We start from the raw sequence: 15,115 nt of genomic DNA on the forward strand, positions 1-15,115 counted from the left end.
TGGGTAACTACCAACGGGCTCCAATTATGCAATCTTATTTTATTGCTGTTGGAAACACATTTATAGCCGCTATATAATGTAAAGATTTAAGTCAATATCTGAATAAACAATCTGGAAAACACATAATTTGTACCCAGATTTGGTTACTAGCATGATTATCATCTGCCACCTGCAGGAAATAGCTGTGATACCACAACTAAGTTCCACAGACTGAAGGTCTGGTTGCTCATGCAACAAGCAGAAATGTCAAATACACTCCTTGTACCCAGGGCCTTATTCCTCTTGCACCCTCTGGGAAAGTTTAATTTGCCGTGGGGTTATTGGTGTCCTTTCACAGAGAAGCAATAATGCGACTTTGTTTAAACAAACAGAAATTTAATTTGCTATTGAGAAAAATGTTATCTTCCTGTGTCTGACCAGAAGGCAAGGTATATGGTCTGGAACTAATGCACCTAGCTAATCCCATCACAGGTTGGCATAGCTGTCTTGCTACTCTGCACCATCCTCACAAAGGATTTCTTCCTCTATTAACATAGTCTAACATTGTCTTTGAGCCTCATTTGAAGAGATTGACCATTCTGACTTTATGGTGGCCCATAAAACCCTCAAGGAGAACAAAACCTGCCCATTCAAGACATCTGTTCTCACCAAAAAGAAAAGGACAGGGTTTGGACAAGGTATTTCTCAGAGAGCCAGAACCTTGTAATTTGCTCCCCTTGCCAGCAAACCAGAGTAGTAATGCAAATAAGCTGGAGAGTAAATCCAAAGGCAGCACTGCAAGACCAACTTTTCTCTCCCCCTTGTGTGGAACAGGCTGAATAGTAGCATGACATGCAGGTAAGACCAGCAGTTCTTGTCAGGGTGCTGGCTTATTGGATGTGACTGGTCGATCACGGGACTAATTGTATTGGTATGATTTTGCACTTGGCAGGTCTCCCCAGGCGAGGGGGGAGACTGAGGCAGGTGCCATAGATTAGAGATTCAGACTTTTTTTTTTTTTCTCAAAATCAAACCCTGGAGCTTAAGCAACTGATTTTTGTATGCCTGACAGGTTTAGAACAACAGCCCAGGGTTAGTGTTTAGATAGTGATTTCATTCAGGGAAACAGTGCCTTTCTCTGCATATCTTTCAATTATTTCTGAGGTCAAAGGAGGAGAATAAAAAATGAAGATGGAGAATAAAAAACTAAGGAGAATAAAAAATGAAGTGATTTTTTGAAGGTTATCCAGGTCTGTGGGATGGAGTGGAGAAAGAAAAAGAGAATACCCATATCAGGACCTAATAAAATTCTAATTAATTCCTCATTTTCTCCGCTAACTTGTTTCAGCTATTATAAAGCAAACAGCTGTTTATAGCAGCAAGTAATATTAGCCCCGAAAAACACCATAAAAAATCTAAAACATTGAGCCACGCATTAGCAAGAATTAACATGGGCATCTACTACCACATGCCTCCTGTGGAGGGGAAGGGCCGGGCCTGCCTGAGGTGTCAGCGCTGGGCAGGAGCACCACATCCCACTGCAGTGTGCAGCATTTGCTTCAGGAATACTGACCACAGCCCATTCCCATGACACCAGTGCACCACCATGCACCCACCTACAAACACGCAGAAGAATCTTTCTTTCAGCGTTTGCTTTCAGTCAAAAGCCTTTGATGCTTCACGGTGCCTTTTCTGTTCTTACAAGGTCGCTGTGCTTCAGGCCCCTCAAGTTTTCTCCCCTCTGCTGCTCTTAGGAGGCTGACACCTCTCTTACAGCAATATGGTCTACTGCCTACACTTAAGGGCAAGTGGTCCTTATTCCAGACACAAATTTAGCTGTGCCTCGTGCATACAAGTTGGCTGAGATTTGCTCCTGTAAAGCCTGGCAAGAGTCTGATGCAAAGAAAAGACTCACAACTAAAAAACCTGCCAGCTACATAACCAGCAACACCCCTCCCCAGCCTGCCCGCAGACAGAAGTCTGACCCGTTCACTGCAGCCATTGCTGCAGCGATGTTTGTACCCAGGGGGAGCACATGGCTGAACCAAAACACTCGCCTTGGAGCTTAAGAGCTTGCCAGGACAATTCACCCAGCCCTTTGTCCAGGACATGCTGGCCTCTGGCTATGGATCAGCTGCTCAGCAGCAAGAGCCTGCACCCCCCAGTTGCCTTCTCCAGGGCCAAAAGCAGGATGAGGTTACCCAGAAAAGCGCTCCCCTCCTCAAGCAAAGGTGGGGGACATGGCCCTGGCCTTATCTCTGTGTACATACTTCGTAGCATGCATGCAGTGAGACCAGTCTTCCTCAGAAAGCTCAGGACTGCTGCACAAGCAAACAGACCTCAGTGTAGGAACTCGGTCAACTGCTCAGTCCTGTGCTCTCCTCTCCCTCTGTGCCCTCCTCCCACGTTAAACCACTGAGGGAAATTAGCTGTCAGCACCAGTCTACTTGGTATTTTTGCTGTAGATCAAGGAAATTGTGGATTTTACCAAACATGGTCCAAAAGATTTAAAATTGTGTATGTAGATATAAACATATGTATAGATAAATAGACCTCTGTGTGACTATTGCAGTTTTTCCCTTCCTCTTCCTCTCTTTCCACCCCCTTTCCCTTCTCTCAGTTTCTCAGACAATAAGTGGGAAACAACCTTTTTTCTTTTCCCCAGCCAAAAATTAATTCTTGCTCAAAGCTTCCAGAAAGGGTCAAGTCTAAAGGAAGCATCTGGTAAATCTGTTTTTGTATTTCAGTGGGAGCCATAGCCCTCACGTCCCCTCCCCTTGCACCACTCAGCACAACAAGCACTTGTGCCACTCTGGGAAGGGTTTGCTCTGCTGCACACGTGTGCACAAACACACACTCAGGGTGACTTCAGGCAGCCCTTGGATGGAAGCAGTTAGGTATGCTGCATGCACAGACAGAGCGGATCCCTCTCATCCCGGCAGGGTTTCCAGTTGCTTTTTTTATCCCCCTGAGTACAGATGGACCCTTTTGGGTAGTTTGCCTGTGAGTTATATGATAAGGGGTTGTGCTTGCAGGGTCAAAGTCACAGCATTGGATCCTATCATGTAACATACTGAGCTGAACAAAAAAAAAAAAATATTGGCTTCTCTCAGCACATCCAGGGACATGCAATGAATGAAGGGAGACTGAGTCTGATCCTCAAACACATCCACAAGTGAGTCCAATCCTGTGATAGAGTCTGTGCACGTATTCAAAGTCAGTCAGGGTAAAACACTTCATAGAATAAAGTGAGAAATTGCCACAACTTTAAAATAGCCAGGAAAGCTCTCAACAACAACAACCAACAACAACAACACCACCAAAAAAAAACCCACAAAAACAAAAACAAACCAAAAAAACCCTCCAAAAAAACCCCCAAACAACCAACCCACCAAAAAAGCAAAAAAAACCCCACAAAACAAAAAAACCCCAGGACTTACTTTCCTCTTCATACATACAGAAAAGCTTTAAAGTCTTAGAAAATGTACACTCACCCTCTTGCATTTCCTTACTAAATACAAAAAGTTCACAGCAAATGCAAAAAACTGAAAGCAGCACTTCTGGTCAATGAGCAACAGTACCTCCAAAAATATGATCCAAATGGGGTGTACAATGGCAGAATAATATTTTTTTTTAACATATTCTGTAACTGGGCAGTAAGCATGAGCAGTTGCTGTAGCTGACAGCTCATGAGCCAGCCCAAGTTCTGCTGGGAAAGACAGTGGGAGAGGAAAGGGCAGCGACTCACTAACCTCCTTGCAACATAGTTCAAGGAGGAAGTAACTGAAGAATCAAATTCCTAGCAGCAATACCACCTGCAGAGTTTATAGCCCTATAAATTGTATGAACTGGTTTGCTTAAAAATCAGACCAAAAGAACAGAGAGATTAAAAAACAAACCCAGAAACCTGTGAGAACCATAGGGTACTGAGATCTCAGCTGAGAAGCTTAGCACACTCCAAGATTACCCCCATCAAGGTAGCTGGTATTGACCACCTTGCTCTTATGCTGCAGAAAATACAATTCTCTCTGCTGTGTATGAAAGCTGAATGTATTTGTGTCTTGATACATAGTGGAAAATGAATTTTTTGCAAAAATACTCTTACGTTCATTATCTACTTTTTCATCTGTTCTCCAGCAAGTACCTTTTGCTATTAAGAAGTTACATGCAAGTCTTTCTGCACAGATCAGGGAAATTCCTATGGCTGTCACTTCATAAAATTGTATACAAAATAAAAATTTCATAAGTATCTGCTTTATCTTGTAGAGGGAGTAGTTTGAGTCTACCAGTTTAAGGATAGTTCACAAGACTGCTTTGACTAAGCAGTGGAACACCACTCTAGAGAATCCCCTGCTGTAGCTATAAGTTTAGACTGTGAAATTAGAACTAGAGGTAGGATCTGTTGTTCCTGTCTTCCAGCACCATCTTCTGACAGAAAGGACTTGCTGGACCTTCGGTAGCTCAACACAAAGACAGACAATGTTGAAACTATTGAGTTTTGCTTTATTTATCTCAAAATAAACCAAAACCCAGTGACAACAAAATCCCTGCCAGAACCCAGTTTAGAAGGAATGAATATGCGGTACACAGTTTCTGAGAGTAGAAAGAGAATAGGCAACCACAGAGGAAGTTGAAAGCCACTTCCCTTCTGTCACAGACTTTAATTCAGAAGCAGCTGGAAAACCGTTCCAGGTGATTTCAATTTCCTACAGGGCCATGTTTCCATCAATATAAGAGGCTAAGTTTTCCTTATGTTTTAAGGGCTTCATCACAATCAGTGAAAAGATAATGATAACAGTGCCCTTTGTATCAGTACATAACAATTCGTTACACATGTAGCATTCAAAAGACCAAGGCCAAGGCCCTGCCAAGCGTTTCTACATGTTCAAGAGCAAAATATAATTGTATTATGTGCACGGTTAGATTTGATATATGTATTTGAAAAAATACATTTCAACTCTGTACTCCTTATAATTTTACTGACATTCTCCATATCTTCCTGTTGTATTAACAGAAAAGTAATAAGAACACAAACAGCTGAAAAAAACCACTCCATCATTTGCCTGAAAATAAGGGTATTTGCCTTACCACTCAAAATTAGTATGTATCAAGGCTTTAATTATGTATCTGCTTCTGTTTAAACACCATTTCACATCAACTGTGTGATTTGTAATAAAAATCACAAATCCCTATAATCAACCTAACTTCACTACTGAAACGCAAAAGTTTATCAAGATATGTTTCAAAAGAGCACTGGCCCTGATTCTGTGTTGGGTAGTTGTTTGGTAGATGTGAGAGGTGTTGCTGCACTCATATGAAACACTGTGTAAGATCAACCTGCACAAACAGCCTTGTGATAAAAAGGAATATTCCCTGGTCCATCCTTGTACAGAACCATTCTGGTTAGTGAATTTGGACACTGTCTGCCAAGGGTTCCCTCCTTACTTCACAGTGCTTTTATATAATGTGCATTATTCTATCTGTTTTAAAAGACCTATGAAAGCTGCAAGCTGTAATTCAAGTCTTCTCCTTAGGAATTACAGACCTTGTTAAGACAATGCATGAGCCAAAAGGAAAGCCCTTCAGCAGTCTGCCAGGTTGCTCCATACCATGAAAACAGAAACATCAAATTATCTGTGCCAGCTCAAAGTCAGCTTTTGAGGAGGCCAAGCCAATCTTGAACGAGCAGAAGCTCCTTTTCTATTTTTGGGTGGGCCCAAGAAAATATCTTTGCCTGTTCACTTTCCTACCAAACGTTTCCTACAAAGAATGAAAGCCAAGGTGGCCCTGCATGAGAATCAGTAGTCAACTTGGTAAGTAACTGGCTTTTGGAAGTCTGAGCTCTCTTTTGCAGTCAGCTGGCATGCAGATAAAGAAACGTGAAAAGGCTATTAAAACCCAGGACTATTTCAGTATGAACACATTTGCTCTGGCTTTTGAAAAGTGCATACTATCAATGAAAAAACTTTTAAAAAATTTATTACAGTGCAAAAGATGACACTGTGGGTTTGTTCAGGGCATTACTGAGGTGCGCCATGCAACTCAAGACTCAGCAAATATAGCCCATTATACAACCCTTTACATATTTGTATGAATTATTCATAGAATCATATGAATCATATAGAAGGGTTTGGGTTGGGAGAGACCTTAGAGATCGTCTAACTCCAACCCCCCTGCCATGGGCAGGGGCACCTTCCACTAGATCAAGTTGCTCAAAGCCCCATCCAACCTGGCCTTGGACACTGTCAGGGATGGGGCAGCCACAACTTCTCTGGGCAACTTGTTCCAGTGTCTTACTTCCCTAATAGTGAAAAATTTCTCCCATATATCTGATCTTATTAATATCTTACACTACTGTCTTTCCTTCACCAGTGTGATGTAGGTCTGGCTAGTGAAGTATAACTGGTAATATATTTTATATGTGAATAAAATACTCTCAGGAATGCTTTGCTATAACATTCAGCTCTTGTTTGCTGTTCGTTAAATGTACTGTTTGAAATGCTACCACCAGCTATTCATTCTTTTTCTGAGCAGCGATGCCATGACAACCCCCACGTGACCGGCTACAAGCATACCACAAGTCTCCAGGGCTTTGCTTTAGAAAAAACTCAGACTGGTATTACTCACACTCTATTTTTTTTTTTTTTCAGAGATGCTTTATTTTGTGCAAGATGCGTGGAGCCTACCATCAGTTCTACCCGTTGGCAACAAATATCTTCAGCTAAAGTGGGACAAAGCAAAGTAGGAAGAACACAAGAAAAGGGTAGGTACAACTGTTTGATAAAGAGCAAGAGGCCTTCATGAAAGAATATGCTTACCCCAAAAGACAACTGCATCTCTCTATTCATTCTTAATACTGCTGTGAAAGCTACTGATCAGCAACTACATACAAGAGACGTGTTTTAAGAATATCCATCAAATCTAGGTATAGCTTTTGTGTCCATTTAGCGTTATCATCATAATGATGGTCACCAAATTTAGAAGTGAAAAAGACCGAGTTAGTAATTTGCTCCAAATCAGTAATAATATAGGACTGTGCCCTCTTCAAATTCCATAATAATGAATACCAACAGTGATGATTCACTGTATTGCTACCTTAGAAATATTGTACCACAATTAGCTTTAATACAAAGAAATAGTTCTTCATTATTTCCAGACTGGGTCTATTTCATGAACTGTATAAAAATACTTTCCTTCCTTCCTTCCTTCCATTGTTCCCATAATTTGACTTGAAGGTGGAAAAAAGTTAATGATGAGGTAGAGAATTGAATTTGACATATTTTTCTAACTAAATTGACAATATTGAAATAAATAAATAAATTTCTTTCTCTGTGAATTAACCTCAAGAGGCTCACTAATGTATATAAGCATGGCTATTTAAACAGTGACTCGTTTAAAGCAGGGAACTGATATTAGTGTAGCTGAAATACTCTCAGCGTCCCCTGTGCATCCCAAACTTCCTTTGTTCAGCATACAGAGCACTTCATATATGCATAAGGCATTCAGGGGCCAAGAACAGAGGTTAGAGATCAGCATGATATGTAGTGAAGAAATGTATTTACGGAGAACAAAATATTTCTCATGACTCAACTGTTCTTGGATTAAACACAACTGCTAATTTCTGAGTGCAAGCAAAGAGAAAGAGTAACTATCATTTTAGGCAAAGGATGGCTCAGAAAGTACAGAATTTTGTTCCTTATTACAGGCTTCTCACCAAGCAGCAACTAACAAGGTCTCCAATGGCCAAAGAGTGGCCTTTTCAAGTGCCCCTGTGTTGTCATGCTGAAGATCCTAAATTCCTATGCTGGTTGCCCAGAAATTTCACTGTGCCTTCTGCTAGCATGAACTCAGGCTTGCTGCAGTGAACAGCAGCTACCAGAGCAGAGGCACCTACAGCTGGGGTACCTGGGGCAAGCAGGGCAATTCACCAAGTTGTCCTGAATGACACAGCCCCCTGTAGCGCTGGCTTTTGCCCTGCCAAGAGAGACAGGAATTGCTCTGACAAAACATAAGGGTCTCTGCTTGATGATGTGAAGGCTTTGCATAGAAGGAGCTCACAAAAAAAGAAAAAGAACCAGAGCAAGCGAAAAAGGGCAAAAACAGGAAGCAAGGAAGAAAACAAGGTACACTTCCTGGAGAAGGCTACTAAAAAGATGGCAATGTTTGGGGATAAGTTATCATTTTCTCCGTGCTGGAAATGGACAAAATATGTCAGCATGTTTTTATGAACACAAGAGCAAATGCATCCAGTCTGAATAATTTCGCTATTTTCTTAATAGAAGAAAGAAATAGGGAAAAAATTCAAAAGTTGCATCTCATGTCTGCAACATTCTGCATAAAATTAAATACAAAATGGTTCCAAAACCAACTGGAAAGTGCCACAAGAGACAAGGGTGGGCTTAAAAAATGCCAGGGTTTACCTTTCACAGCTGTCTATATAAGAACAAGACACAAATTACAACAATTTCCAGAAAATGAAATTATGTTGAAATAAGTTCCACAGAAGAAATCTGGTTTCTAAAACCACCTTTTCTTGTTTCAAATTTGAAACAGTTTTCATATCTATAAATTAAAATCACATTTTGCATAAATATCATATTTTGTTCTTCACACTTGTGATTTCTACTGACTGGTACAATAACAATCCTCTTTTACAAATTACATGTCTTTCTAAAGTTATTTTTAAAATAACTTAATAGCATGATAATTTAAAGCACCTGAAGAATCAGAGGACATAGCAACTGCAGAAGCCAAAACCGTCAGAGATTTACCAAGCTTAGTTCTGCCATCCAGTAAAAATCAGCTACTTAACATGATGGGATCTAGAAAGGATTCAGATGAGTGCTGTCATCACTTCCTGAAATCAGCTGGAGTCAAGAGCAGTTGGCCCCTTCTGGGATCCCACCTTCTCTGAGATGATTACCACAAAAAAAGCAGCTGAATGTTTTCACAAGAAGCCAAGCAACTCAAGCCAATTTCAGACAAAGCTAGAAACTGCTAAACATTATTCCAGTCAATGCTGTAAATTATTTATTCTGTTCTAAAAGAAAGAAACCTGTCCTGGCAGTATGTATGACAATCTACTCTCAGGGATTCAAGCCTGGTCCTTGGCTCATCACAAAGCTGCTATGGAAAGAGATGTGGAAAACTTGTGTTGCACTCAGGCACTGCTTTGGTCATGTCCTACACTGAGGGATTTGTGTTGGTGCTGTGCCTGCTGCCTTTACTTGTCAGTCTCTTATTTTTTAAAATAGCAAGTATTTTTCTCTTCTTTCCATATCACTAAGTCTGCCTGAGTTGAAACAGTTCACATAGGAGAGAGGGAGAATGTTTATCACATGTCCTTCATGACAAAAATCACAGTATCATTGTTTTAACTGATTCCAGTCTCACTTCCTGCAGAACCCCACTCTGAGAGAAAGTGGTCTCCCTTCTAAATCCTGACTCCACTCCCTGTTGCCAGCTGTTCTTTCATGAGGTTTACATAGTCCAGCACAGCTCACAGATTATTCTTCTCCCTCATATGTTGCATGGCTATTTAGATCAGATGGAGATAAATATTGTTATGCCAGAACTACCAACTCCATTAGAATAATTAGATCCACAATGTGCTTTTGATGATTGTTCTAATGTGCTAATAAGAAGAGACCTGGGAATACTTTCAACACAAGAAGTCTTTTTCCAGTATTCTTACCTCTCCAGCAGCATCCTAAGTGTGCATCCCTCTGGAAGACATGGCTTATTTTATAGTACCTAGTACTTTCTTACACTAGTCTTTTTATTTCTGCTGGAGGCCTAACAGAAACTGCCTTCTTTTAGACAGTCATTTCTGTATCTCAACATCGACATAACTGTAACCAGACTGCGTGCATTTTTACATTTTTCCAGCACAAAGGGGACTTTGCACCTCCAGCAGACTTTGGAACAACTGCCTTCAACATTTTTATTTTCCACTACTCTTCTTCTGGGCAAGTCTGGCTTTGCTGATACAATTAACATATGTTTAATAGTGTTATACTGCTGGCTAACGAAACAAAACATGAGAATTGAAAGATTTTCCATAATGATATGCAAGGGTATTTCCAACAAAATGGAAAAACATTTAATTTCTGTTGCAGATCCAGACAGCAAAATCAATAGTGGACACAAGTGCCCCTGCAATATATGGCCACCTTCATCAGAATTTAGGGAAGCTGAAGGTGTAGTATGGGCTATTTCACTGGGCACTAGCATGCTTACCTTCATGTCTCCCCTTAAAGGAAACAAAGAGACTACCAGATGGTCACAATTTCAGGGCTTTTCCTTTTCCTCTGTGCAGTGATTGTTGTGACAGGACTATCGGGATGCACGAATAGCACATTCTTGGCAACATTAAATAACTCACTTTAGGATTATTGATGAAATCAGAGAGCTTAACAAACGCTAAAGTGTTCAAATAGCCCCCTACAATGTACTTCTGCACAACCATGAAAAAACCCATTGCAAATAACAGGAATAGCACAATCATCAAGATACACACAGAGCAAAGAACTGAATAATAGGATGTTAACATATTCAAAGCACAAGAAATAACAATGGGTAGCCTTGACTGGCAGTTATCCTTCAAAATCTTACTGCTCCCAAGAGACAAATTCTTATTAAAGGATGAGAATGGAAAAGAAATTGTTAGCTAATTATCTCTGCTCACTAAAAGGAAACAACAACAATTTAAAAAAAAAAAAAAACAAATGTGAGCGAAGTAGAAAATATGTGCAGCTAAACCCTGTCAAAGACTTAATTTCCAATGCAGTGCCCCTCAGGCAGTGGGAGCATAGCCCATATAAGGACTTTGGAATTAATTTCCTTAAAATTGTTTATCATCTCACTGTGTGACATAATCCCCAGGCACCTTAAAATCATTTCACTAGCAAAACAATTAATTTCTTCTTCATGCATAAAATCACATGCTATATTAGGATGTGGATTCAATTGCTGCTGTTAGTTTTTTTCCCATTACTGTAAAAATAGCACTGATTAGTTCCTTTGAAAATGAAACATTGCATAATCCCACAACACACACAGGTTAACAACAAAAACACTGACAGGGACCCACTACTCTTAGGCATTCTCCTCTGAACCACAGGTTCTGATACCTGGAAGTGAGACCTGTTCTTTCTCATCCTCCTCCTTCCCATACTGCTACAGAAGGAGAGGAGAAAAAAAAAAAGATGTTGCAATCTTCTGATAACCAGTTCTTCTTTACAGTCATTCTCCTCAGCGTTATTCAGACCCAGAGGAGATGACTTAATGAACCAGTTTTAGGTACCTTAATACCACAGTGTGACCAGCATCTGGCCTTTGGTTACAAAGCCCAGCAAACAAGGCAGATGCACTAGATTCCCTCTGGAAACCTGCTACTTAACATTAGCCACTCAAAACTGTCAAAGCTGGATAAGCAGGATTTTCTCTTCATTTTGTATAGGACTTGACATATCTTTGGAGTGCCTAGAATCAAATATGGGGAAAAAAAGCATGAGAAAGGAAAAGACTGAATTAGTATGCTCAAAACAAGACTATTCCTTCAGTGATTCTGTTCCAAGAGCCTTTTGAGGACAAGATGTTAAAGTCCAGCTATGAAAAGTGTGCTTTCTCTGTTTTCCTCCACCCAGCCTCTCTATCTCCAATTCAACTCTACTGGAAAAGGCATTATTTTTCTCTTCACCTCTCCCACATTCCTTCCCAATCCCCACAAACACAGTTTTATCACAGATCTGTGTTCTTTGAAAAACAGTATGGTAACATTTTTTACAAATCAGACAATACCTCTGGATATCCAAAGAGTTTCTCTCTCTTCCACTGGACTATTTCAATTTTCATCCACTTTTGACACAGTTAACTTTAGAGATTGAGATTATTACTATCTACCATTTTAAAATCAAATTTAAAAAGATGTAAAATCACGCTAACAATGAAAAGAACTAGCTTATACTGCCTCATACATCTCTCTCCATTTGTTCATTACACTCAGTTGTTGTTTCCCTTCTTACACCAGCCTGCAACCCCTCCAGGACAAAAATGGCTTGAAATTTAATCCAAATCTCACTGAAGTCAATGGAAAAATTACCATTTGATCCAAAGTCCACCAAAGATAATGGAGAAAGTTTCACTGACTTCACAAGAGTCTGGATATGTCCCATCATGTGCTTGTACACTGTCCATAATAGCTCTAGATTTTGATGAGAGCCTATGAAGGCTGCTGGAGACACAAATGATAATGATGGTTCTGGAAAATATGTTGACAAATAGAAATTCTGCTTACACTGATGAAATGCATTCACTAATCATGGAGGCTGCTGCTGTGGTTGCAGGAAGGTGTTTCAGAGTCAAATTCATAGCATTGCAAAGGGCTTTCTCTCCCTGTGTCACTGTGAAAAAGGTGAAAAAAAAGGTTCTCTCAACATTAGCACAGAGCTTTGTCTGATCAGTGTCTGTCCCATTCTGTGTGGAGAAGGGGACACCCTGTTAGGTATCCATGATACTCACTGCTCCTTGTTATGACCTTGTAAAAACAGAAGCATTGCTTTATCCTTTCTCTACACAAAGCTGGAGGAATACAGACTTTCTGCCATTGAAAGAGAAAACTGTTTGCTGCTGGAGATGTCCTGCATCATGAGAACAAAGGGACAAATTGACAACAAAAATGACTATAAGGCCAAAAGTTAACATCAGCAGCACTATTTCTATGTAGTTATCAAGTTACCTTCCCAGTGACAAACATAGCTAAGGATCAACTGCTCTGTAAGGACACGTATTTGAAAGGCAGCCTAAGGTATAATCAACACTTCAGAAAGCTATTTTCTTGCCCTGTCACATGAAACCTGACACCAGGTCATTTTCCTCCTACCCTCTGCTGAAGAGAAGATGGCTTTAAATTAATTTTTCAGTCTAATAACTGATGGAATGAAAAAAAAAAAGAGGGGGAACATTGCCCTACTTTAAGGAAATAATTGAAGCAAACCTGTTATGTCTCAGCAAAGCTGTTGATCCTGCTAAGTGAGTCATTGCTGCTGACTTTGCCAGTTATTCCTACAGACACCACCGGAAAAAGGGAGACCCAAAGCTTAGAGATGAAATAAAACCAGAGCAAAAAATAGAATTAAAATGAAAAAAAAAAAAAAAGTGGAGCAGGAAGCAGGCAGAAGCAAAAATTTTATTTAATGCTCAAAGGAGACCAAACAAAATATGCCTCCATCACTGGAGAGAACCATCCTACATAGTTTTGATTCAGGAGGAAATTCACATCCCAAATAGGGCACAGCAAAACAGTCAACAACAGGGACAGGTTTTGAAGTGAAGAGAATGGTTTGTATAGCTCAGGTGGCAATTGTTATCGCCTGTGATTCATTTACAGACAGACTACTTCATGACAGAGTGACTGCTCATCAGGTCCTAAAGTGTCTCCAGACAGCAAAATGCCAATCAGGTGCAAGTGACCTAGGTAGAACTACTACACATCACTGTCATGAATATTTGCACAGTTCCTTTATCTGAAGTAGAGTTGGTCATGGCCACATCATGCAAATCCACATCATAGCACTTATGGTTTGTCACTAGTGAATAATACCCTGCTCAGTGCAGGCATCAACAAGCATCAGTTAATTCCACTGCCGAAGGTGTGATTCCACATGATATAGAAGGAGCAGAGTATCCTCCCTCTCTCCCTTCACAATTCAAGTGGCAAACTCCTGTTGTTTTCATTGGATCAACTCTGGTGTTCACCAAACCTCTCCATCAGCTAGTTAAACTTGAAACAGCAGCAGAAAAGTAACCCAGCAAAGCCAAATGAACCTGGATGGTTTTTCTGCCACTTTCTGAAAAGTCATGAATTTCAGGGCTGTTGCAAGGGGTGGAGAAGACCATACAGCTGAGAGTAGTGGGGAAATGAGCAGGGGAAGGAAAAGAGCAAGACTTTTCCTTTTTTGGTGGCAGGAGACTGCTGAGGTCAACTCAGCTGCCTGGGAAATTGCAGTCTAAGAACTCACAGAACATTTCCAAGGCTTATCTCCATTATTTTCATGCTTACCAACTCGGTGTGTCATGTTTGTACCCAAAAGAAGTGTATAAACCAAGGTAACTGAAGTCGATGGTTAAACACCTCAGACATTAGCCATCCCCTCACCCACAGTATTGCACTACTGCAATTCTAAGACTGGAGGGTTGGCATTAATCTAAGAAAAAACTATAGCATTGTTCCTTTCGTAAAATGTACCAAAACTCCATATAGGCAGGGCTGTGTTTGGAAGATACTGAGCAAAGTCTATCATCTTAAGAAGGACAAAAAGTTTGGGTTGTAAGGGCTGGTTAATGCACATCAAAGAGGAGTAAGTCCCTGTAGGGGACATATAAAGCCTCAGGCAAATTTCCCCCTGGCATTAGATTGACAAATATTTCACATTTTGGGTTCCCAGGCATGGGAACACAAACAAGTGTGAAGAATTTTGACTCTGCTTATATGGTTTCCCCCACTAGTTTAATTGAAGAAAAATGAAAGCAGGAGCTGAGGAAAGTGAATTAGGAGAACGGAGCCAATCTGGATAGAATTACACAGTCCCAGCCTCCGTATCAAGTTCAGCGATGGCATGAGGATTGGCAACAAGCTGAAAAATACATGGCCAACATTGCGAGATATCCTTGTGGGCGGTGTAAATCACAGAGCTGAAAGGTAGCCCTGAGCTCCTGTTCTTTTCTGCCTGGTTATTTCTGGATCGGAACTGCTCACAGAGCGCGTTTCGCTGTGCTTTTGCGCTGAGGATTAACTGCATGTGGCAGCCAGCCACACAATTAACAGCCTTTCATTTATACAGCCACTCTTATCAAATGAATCCCAGAGCGCTCTTCAGACTTTATTAGGTGATTTGTAACTGCTGTAGTTTCTACGGTCAGACTGTGCACCGTGGAGAGATGGCGCTCTCAAAAATAATCTAAAAATAATGTAAAAAACCAGAAGCAATGGCTTACTGGTTCCCTGAGAGAAACAGCTTGACACTGCAGCAACATTTAAGGTGACCAAAAGGGCGTATGCATTGGTGGCTTCAAAATCTACACTGGGAAAATAACCAGCTTCTTATTTTTATTAGTAACAGATGTAAAGAAAATC

The 15,115-nt window shown here is 40.5% G+C and overlaps 1 protein-coding gene across 1 annotated transcript; it reads left to right on the forward strand.

Annotated features, from left to right (window-relative positions):
• Positions 1-831: 831 nt before the first annotated feature.
• On the forward strand, positions 832-14,677 carry CFAP97D2 (CFAP97 domain containing 2). The gene is given in 4 exon segments (XM_051772861.1): positions 832-837; positions 10,098-10,178; positions 12,562-12,702; positions 14,513-14,677. Coding segments are annotated over 4 exon segments (393 nt in total).
• Positions 14,678-15,115: the final 438 nt, after the last annotated feature.

The sequence above is a fragment of the Manacus candei genome, unplaced genomic scaffold, assembly GCF_025592945.1.
Source record: "Manacus candei isolate 608988 ecotype Guabito, Panama unplaced genomic scaffold, ASM2559294v1 h1tg000159l, whole genome shotgun sequence".
NCBI classification, from domain to species: domain Eukaryota; kingdom Metazoa; phylum Chordata; class Aves; order Passeriformes; family Pipridae; genus Manacus; species Manacus candei.